Source organism: Cebidichthys violaceus, unplaced genomic scaffold (assembly GCF_023349555.1).
Source record: "Cebidichthys violaceus isolate CVI_PGR_0920_01 unplaced genomic scaffold, fCebVio1.0.p SCAF_141, whole genome shotgun sequence".
Taxonomy (NCBI): Eukaryota; Metazoa; Chordata; class Actinopteri; order Perciformes; family Stichaeidae; genus Cebidichthys; species Cebidichthys violaceus.
The window spans coordinates 135,001-143,507 of NW_027176309.1; the positions used below are offsets into that span (position 1 = coordinate 135,001).

An 8,507-nucleotide genomic window follows, 5' to 3' on the forward strand; every position below is an offset into this window, starting at 1 on the left:
AAAAAACTGCTTTAACAGTTTGATGTTAATCCACATTAATGGAGGACGTCTCAGCAGAAACAACTGAGACACTGAGTGACCTAAAGTCTCTAAGGTTCCTCACTGAGTGACCTAAAGTCTCTAAGGTTCCTCACTAAGTGACCTAAAGTCTCTAAGGTTCCTCACTGAGTGATCTAAAGTCTCTAAGGTTCCTCACTGAGTGACCTAAAGTCTCTAAGGTTCCTCACTAAGTGACCTAAAGTCTCTAAGGTTCCTCACTGAGTGACCTAAAGTCTCTAAGGTTCCTCACTGAGTGACCTAAAGTCTCTAAGGTTCCTCACTGAGCGACTTAAAGTCTCTAAGGTTCCTCACTAAGTGACCTAAAGTCTCAAGGTTCCTCACTGAGTGACCTAAAGTCTCTAAAATTCCTCACTGAGCGACCTAAAGTCTCTAAGGTTCCTCACTGAGCGACCTGAAGTCTCTAAAGTTCCTCACTGAGTGACCTGAAGTCTCTAAAGTTCCTCACTGAGCGACCTGAAGTCTCTAAAGTTCCTCACTGAGCGACCTAAAGTCTCTAAAGTTCCTCACTGAGTGACCTTAAATCTCTAAGGTTCCTCACTGAGTGACCTAAAGTCTCTAAGGTTCCTCACTGAGTGACCTAATGTCTCTAAGGTTCCTCACTGAGTGACCTGAAGTCTCTAAGGTTCCTCACTGAGTGTTTTATAATTATTATTATATTATTATTATTATTATTGTTATATTATTATATTATACTTATATTATTATTATTATTATTATAATTATTATATTATTGTTACATTATTATTATTAGCATTATTTGTATTTGTATTATTGTTATGTTATTATTATTGTTTTTTTGGATGATTATTATTATATTATTGTTATTGTTATTATTATTATTATTATTATTATTATATTCTTCTTGTTATATTATACTTCAATTTTTATTCGGATTATTATTATTATTATCATTTTTAGGATTATTGTGATTATTAAACTAAAGAGTTCTGGGAAATATTTCAAAATCAGTTTTCAAGGATTTATTATGATTTCATATTATATTTGGATTTATTTCATAAATCTGTTGAAATATAATCTATTAATAAAGTTTACAAACCAAAGATCTATTTGGTTGGTTTAACAGTTTATAGTCTGTGATACATTATTCATATTATTTATTTACGTTTCTCTATTTTTATTCATATTTGTTTATATTTCCTTGTTTTGTTAGTTTGAATGTATTTTGTTGTTTCTTATTGACTAGATTTGGGAAGTACCCGGATGTACCCAAAGCCTGAAGTGACCGGATGTGACGTACAGTCCGGCTCGGAGGAAAGGCGGAAGTAAACATCACGGTGTGTTTACAGCAGCACGAGCAGCAGGCGAGAGTCAGTTCACCTGTAATCACCTGAACCTCACGCGACCTCGCGCTGTGACAACATGACGCAGAGATGAAGCTGAAGACCCGGATGGTTAGCTTCTGCTAACACTGTTAATTTCGGCTGAAAAGCTCCGATAAGTTTGCTGCTAGCGCCGTGTTAGCATTGAATTAGCATAATGTTAGCATTGAATTAGCATCATGTTAGCCTCGTTAGCTCTCTGTGATGCTCATGACGTGTTGTTTATTGGGTTTGTTTTGTTTATTTGTTTTTGAGTTGGCACATTGATTAAATCAATTTAAAAAGGAAACATTGTTCTATAAGATTCAATTAATAAACCATATATCTATCTCACACTTTAATATATTTAAATTTAATTTAAATTTAATTTAAATTTAATTTAAATTAAATCATCATCATCCTCAAAGAAACAGACTTCAACCAGGAAGAGAAGCTGATGGCTCAGTTACTGTTACTCTGGTACTCAGTTACTGAGTATTGCAGTGAGGAGAAACAACAGGAAAGTGAGCGCAGCTGAAGAGACAAACACCACATTAAGTTGAGAAAGAATCAAAAAGAACAAAAAGAGTGTTTGAGTTCTAACTGGTCCGTGTCTTATTAAAGCGGTGCCTCTAACGTTCTGTTAAAGTGACACATTTTAAATGTTCTCGTGTCAGATACAGAGTCACAGGTCGTTGTGACTATGGAGGTTGGATTTGGGTCGAGGGACTTAGAGGACTTCCAGAGAGTTCTGTATCAACCAGGTCAAACATTCAAACTTGTTTACAAGGTGTGGTTAAAGTTTAAGGTTAAAAGTGCAGGTTATTCTGATGTCACAGTCAAGCTTTATTTAAACTGGTATCTGTCACGATGTCTTCTGCTTTCAGTGATGTCGTGGTGATGTCGTCCGTGAAGCAGCGGTACCAGGACATCAGTCCTGTGACTCTGCAGCTGGTGGGCGGGGCTGTGAGCTCCAGTCTGTACTGTGGGGAGGTGGAGGGTCTGTCGGGGGGGCTGGTGGAGTCCTTTATGGTGGAGCTTTATCGCTGTAAACTCTGTCAGTTCACCTGCGGCCTGAAGGCCTCCATCAGCAGCCACCTGCAGGTCAGGCACCGCCCCCCCACGCTCACGTACCTGGGGGAGGGCAACGGAGGGGGCGGGGCTGTGGACAGAGAGGAGGCGGGGCTCCGGCAGGGGGTGTCACCCTATCAGTTTGATTTGAACGGAGAGTCGAAGCAGAGCGACGAGGACGAAGACTTCCTGCTCTACAACATGCTGGACAACATGAGCCCGCCCACCTGTGACATCAGCAGCGAGGGGGGCCTTCAGGTTGCACACACCTGTGAGGTGACACACCTGAAAGGCACACACACACATGAACACAAGGACTTAGAACAGACTTGTCTTATTTAGACAACAGAACATGTTATATGTTAACATTTAGACAAGAGAACATGTTATATGTTAACATTTAGACAAGAGAACGTGTTATATGTTAACATTTAGACAACAGAACATGTTATATGTTAACATTTAGACAAGAGAACATGTTATATGTTAACATTTAGACAAGAGAACGTGTTAAATGTTAACATTTAGACAAGAGAACGTGTTATATGTTAACATTTAGACAAGAGAACATGTTAAATGTTAACATTTCGACAAGAGAACGTGTTATATGTTAACATTTAGACAAGAGAACGTGTTATATGTTAACATTTAGACAAGAGAACGTGTTATATGTTAACATTTAGACAAGAGAACGTGTTAAATGTTAACATTTAGACAAGAGAACGTGTTGTATGTTAACATTTAGACAAGAGAACGTGTTAAATGTTAACATTTAGACAAGAGAACGTGTTATGTTAACATTTAGACAAGAGAACGTGTTATATGTTAACATTTAGACAAGAGAACGTGTTAAATGTTAACATTTAGACAAGAGAACGTGTTATATGTTAACATTTAGACAAGAGAACGTGTTATGTTAACATTTAGACAAGATAACGTGTTATATGTTAACATTTAGACAAGAGAACGTGTTATATGTTAACATTTAGACAAGAGAACGTGTTAAATGTTAACATTTAGACAAGAGAACGTGTTATATGTTAACATTTAGACAAGAGAACGTGTTATATGTTAACATTTAGACAAGAGAACGTGTTAAATGTTAACATTTAGACAAGAGAACGTGTTATATGTTAACATTTAGACGAGAGAGCATGTTATATGTTAACATTTAGACGAGAGAACGTGTTATATGTTAACATTTAGATAAGAGAACGTGTTATATGTTAACAGGGCCGTCTAGCAGCCATCAAACCAAAGTGACGAGTTATATCCAATCATAATTAGCTTATTTAATTCGTAGATATTTACAGTTATACATTTTTCTGTCTGCAGGTCAGCACTCTTTTCGAGGAGGAGTCCTCCATGTTCCCTCTAAAGGGGGCTTCAGTGGATCTGTCCCTTCCCATCGACCCCCCCGCCACCCAGGAGGAGATGGCACAGTCCGCTCACCTCATGACTTTGGGGCTGTGTCGCATCTCAGCTGCCAAACCTCCTCCTCCTAATCTTCCTCCTCCTCTTCCTCCTCCTCCTCCCACCTCCTCCAGACCCCCCCTGGAGCCTCACTGGAGGAGGAGGAGGAGGAGGAGGAGGGAGGAACAGAAACAGGAGGAGAAGAAGAAGAAGAAGAAGAAGGCGTCAGCGTCTCTTCAGTTCATCTGTCCGGTCTGTCTGAGGAGGTTCAGGAGCTCAGCCTCACGAAGAGCTCACCAACAAACACACAGAGGCCACTCAGGTCTGAATGCCTTCAACTGACTGGTTAATGACTGGTTAATGACTGGTTAATGACTGGTTAATGATTGGTTAATGACTGGTGAGCGACTGGTGAATGACTGGTGACCAGCTGGTTAATGACTGGTGACCGACTGGTTAATGACTGGTTACTGATAATCAAAGCAGTGATCAATAACGTTTGATTTGTTTTCCTCCAGACGGATGGAGGAGCCGCTTGATTGGACGAGCAGGAGGGACGGAGGCAGATCGTCCAGACAGGTAGACGACTGAAACTATCTTCATCTGACAGTCAGAAGGTCACATGACTTCCAGCCAATCACAAACCAGTATGTGTGTGTGTTGGTTCCCAGTCAGACCAGCAGACACCTCACGGATTCACCACTGAGTGTCACAGAGAAGAAGAAGAAGAAGAAAAGCAGAAGTAAGGAAGGAGAAGAGAAGCAGAGCAACCAGACAGGCTTCTGTTGCTCTCTGTGCCACAGGTAACTACATTACCCACAATCCACCACTCCACAGGGCCTCATAAACTGACCAATCATGGAAGAGGACAGGTAACCCACTGAGACTTCAACGTCAGTTGAACCAGGTGCGTTACCTGTTGCAGGGTGATGATTGGCCGCTTTAGCTGTGATGTTTTTTATCGACAGGAAGTTCTCCACCAAGTTGACTCTGAGGCGTCACCTGGGAACTCATGGAGACGACAAACCCTTCACCTGTCCTACCTGTTCCTACAGCAGCAGACTGAAGGCCTCACTGCTGCAACACCTGAGGACGCACACAGGTAACACACACACCTGAGGACTCACACATGTAACACGCACACACCTGAGGACTCACACAGGTAACGTACACACCTGAAGACTCACACAGGTAACGTACACACCTGAAGACTCACACATGTAACACGCACACACCTGAGGACTCACACAGGTAACGTACACACCTGAAGACTCACACAGGTAACGTACACACCTGAAGACTCACACATGTAACACGCACACACCTGAGGACTCACACAGGTAACGTACACACCTGAAGACTCACACAGGTAACACACACACCTGAAGACTCACACAGGTAACACACACACCTGAAGACTCACACAGGTAACGTACACACCTGAAGACTCACACAGGTAACACACACACCTGAAGACTCACACAGGTAACACACAAACACATGCACACATTCACAGGTAACACACTCACACCTGAGGACTCACACAGGTAACACACACCTGTAGCGAGCTGTCAGTTGAGTCTCTCTCTCTCTCTCTGTGTGTGTGTCGTCGTCCCCCCCCCCCCCCCAAGGTGAGAAGCCGTACAGGTGTACTGAGTGTCCGTATGCTTCAATAGATCGCAGCTCTCTGCTCAGACACAGTAGAACTCACAGTCAGGAGAAACCGTACAGGTGTCAACACTGTGACTACAGCAGGTAACCCCACCTGTGATGTCTCTGTTGTGATTGGTTCATAATATCAGTGTCTCTACTGTGATTGGTTCATAATATCAGTGTCTCTGCTCTGATTGGTCCCAGTATCCAGAAGAAGAGTTTGGATCTTCACGCTCGGCGTCATCACACCGGCGAGGCGTTTCCATGCCAACAGTGTGAATACTCGAGTCCAGACCGTCAGCTGCTGCTGAGACATGTCAGGAGACACCACGCCTGTGACCTCACAGCTGATCAGACACTTTGATTGGACTTTCAGTCTGTGGGCGGGGCTACTGGGTCCCATTTGATGTTTTTTATTGGTTGTTTTTTATCTGCTGGATTTTTACATTAAAGTAAAACATCTAACAACATAAAACTAAATTCTGTTGTTTATAAAGTCAAAACGTTTACACTCTGACAGATATGAACATTAATTAACCCTTAATTACCCCATAACTACCCCTTAATTATCCCTCAATTGTCCCTTGATTAACCGTTAATTAAGTCTGAATTACCCCTTAATGAACTCTTAAATAACCATTGATTATCTCTTGTTTAACCTTTAACTTACACTAAGCTATCCATTTTTACAACCCTTAGTTTATCTATAATCACCCTTAATTATACCTTAATTAACCCTTAACTAACATGTAGTTATCTCGTGTTGATCCCTTTCTGATTGGCTGTGATTATAACTGGACTCAGAGAGTGTGACGCCTTCAGGGTCCCTCAGTGATTTCCATCATTCTATGAAGCTAGAGGTTGAGGTTTCCTTCACACCTTCACCTTCATTATGACCAACGTTAATGCTTTCATGTCCAGATTTATAGAGGACGTCTCAGCAGAGACAATGTTGGCTAATGTTAGCTAAACAAAGTGCTAATGCTAACATAGTTTATTAAAGAACAAAGTATGAAGGTTCAGATTTATAATGTAAAATCAGTTTATTAGTGAATCCTCTTGACAATGAGAGAAACCTTATAGAGAGAACTGATTATCTAAATCTGCTTCATTAGTCCTTTAATTTGACTAACTAACCCACTAACCCTTAATAAACCATTAACTCTACCTCTCTTGATTTAGATAGATAGATGATAGATACTTTATTCATCCCGCAAGGGGAAATTTGTCTGCTACAGCAGCAAAAATATACTAAGCAATCAAAGTGACAAAGTAAAAAATAAATAATATTAAGTATACAAAATGTACAATATATACAATGAAATAGAATAGTATTCATTTCACTAACTAGATAAACTAAACGGTAGTGCAAAGACAGTGTAGCAATGTGTCGTTATGTGAATGATGATCTGGTCAGAGGTGATTCATTATAAAGTCTTATTGGAGAAATGTTCTCCTGTATCTGTCCTTGTGACAGCGGAGCTGGATCAGTCTGTCCCTGCAGTAGGTGGTGGAGAGGGTGGTCCGGGTAATCCAATATGGATAATAATTTCTTCAGTGTCCTCCTCTGGACCACCTGTTCCAGATAGTCTTGTTTACAGCCGATGATGGAGCCGGCCTTCTTAACCAGTTTGTTAAGTCTGTTGGTGTCTCCGGCTCCAATGCTGCTCCCCCAGCAGACTACGGAGAAGTACAGTGCACTGGCCACAACAGTAGAACATCTCCAACATCTTGCTGCACATGTTGAAGGATCCAAGTTTCCTCAAGAAAAAGAGTCGACTCATCCCCTTCTTGTACACAACGTTGATGTTGGTCTTCCAGTTCAGTCTGTTATTGATGGAGACACCCAGGAACTTGTGCTTCTCCACCATGTCCACGTCCTCTCCCAGAACTCTCGGCAGTTGTGGAGCCGTCAACCTCCTGAAGTCGACCACCATCTCTCTGGTCTTGGCCACGTTCAGAAGTCCTTCAGGGTCCTTGAAGAGAACAGGTCCTGGAGGGACGGCAGATTGCAGCCGATCACCCTCTCACAGAGCCAATGATGCGCAGCCTGAGCTTGCCCTTGGCAGTGGCTGCAGCGTACCAGACCGTGATGGAGGAGCAGAGAATGGACTCAATGATGGCGGTGTAGAAGTGCACCATCATGGTTGTACAGAGGCATGAGCCCCTGCTGAGCTGGGGGAGGGGGGGCTGGTGGTCTGGAGCTGGTTGATGGGGCTGGGGGGATGGAGTCAGGACTGTCCCATTGTCTTTCAAATCTGCAGTAGAACTCATTCAGCTCGTCTGCCAGGCGGAGGTTGTTGTGGAGTGGGGGGGCTTTAGTCTTGTAGTTGGTGATCTGTCTGAGACCTCTCCAGACAGAAGCAGAGTCACTTGCTGAGAGCTGGTGTTGCAGTTTCTCAGAGTACAGTTGTTTAGCGTCTCTCACCGCCTTACTAAACCTGTATTTTGCCTCTTTGTACAAGTCATTGTCCCCACTCCTCAATGCCTGTTCCTTGTGCTACCTTAGCTGTCTGAGTTCTGCTGTAAACCAAGGTTTGTCGTTGTAACTCACCCTGGTGCTGGTTGGAACACAGCTGAGTTTATGGTCTCAATCTCTAGTTTCAAGTCATTGCTCTACAGCGATGTTCTTGTCGCTGTCCGTGGTGCTGATCAGAGATCAACATACTCAGTATTGATTATTTATTATTGGAAACTTTATTTTGCATTTAATGAATTGAGTTCCAGTCTGTAATTTAAAACCATGTTTGTGCATTTGATCCTCCAGAATGTTCGATTAGAGCAGCGACTCTGATCGACGACCTGATGATATTTAGTTAGTTTCTAGGAAACAACATTAAACAATCAGGTCACATGTGTTGATTAGTTGTGAGTGCAGAGAGTTAATGGATCAGTCTGAGCTGGATCAATAATCCTTCCTCATCCATGGATCCCATATAAAGAGCTGCAGCAGGACCAGAAGGTCCACAGAGACCAGTGAGACCTGAGACC

The 8,507-nt window shown here is 42.2% G+C and overlaps 1 protein-coding gene across 6 annotated transcripts; it reads left to right on the plus strand.

The window, feature by feature from the left end:
* The first annotated feature begins 1,325 nt into the window (after positions 1-1,325).
* si:dkey-154p10.3 (zinc finger protein 69) lies at positions 1,326-5,985 on the plus strand. Of its 6 annotated transcripts, none has more exons than XM_068709277.1 (8): positions 1,326-2,169; positions 2,267-2,726; positions 3,786-4,185; positions 4,382-4,442; positions 4,535-4,666; positions 4,832-4,965; positions 5,495-5,618; positions 5,721-5,985. In XM_068709277.1, exons 2-8 carry the CDS (start codon positions 2,280-2,282, stop codon positions 5,878-5,880), a joined length of 1,458 nt encoding a protein of 485 aa, XP_068565378.1. In that variant the 5' UTR covers positions 1,326-2,169; positions 2,267-2,279; the 3' UTR covers positions 5,881-5,985. The 6 variants fall into 6 exon arrangements, with proteins under 6 accessions (XP_068565378.1, XP_068565379.1, XP_068565375.1 ...); XM_068709278.1 differs by having other exon boundaries at positions 1,326-2,143; XM_068709274.1 differs by having other exon boundaries at positions 1,326-1,472; positions 2,057-2,726.
* Positions 5,986-8,507: the final 2,522 nt, after the last annotated feature.

Bases quoted from the DNA above. Each gene is read 5' to 3' on its own strand.
- si:dkey-154p10.3 (XM_068709273.1), top strand. From the start codon at position 2,250: ATGTCTTCTGCTTTCAGTGATGTCGTGGTGATGTCGTCCGTGAAGCAG. The intron at 4,667-4,831 runs GTAACTACATTA...TTTTATCGACAG, and splicing joins TGTTGCTCTCTGTGCCACAG to GAAGTTCTCCACCAAGTTGA. The intron at 4,966-5,494 runs GTAACACACACA...CCCCCCCCCAAG, and splicing joins ACACCTGAGGACGCACACAG to GTGAGAAGCCGTACAGGTGT.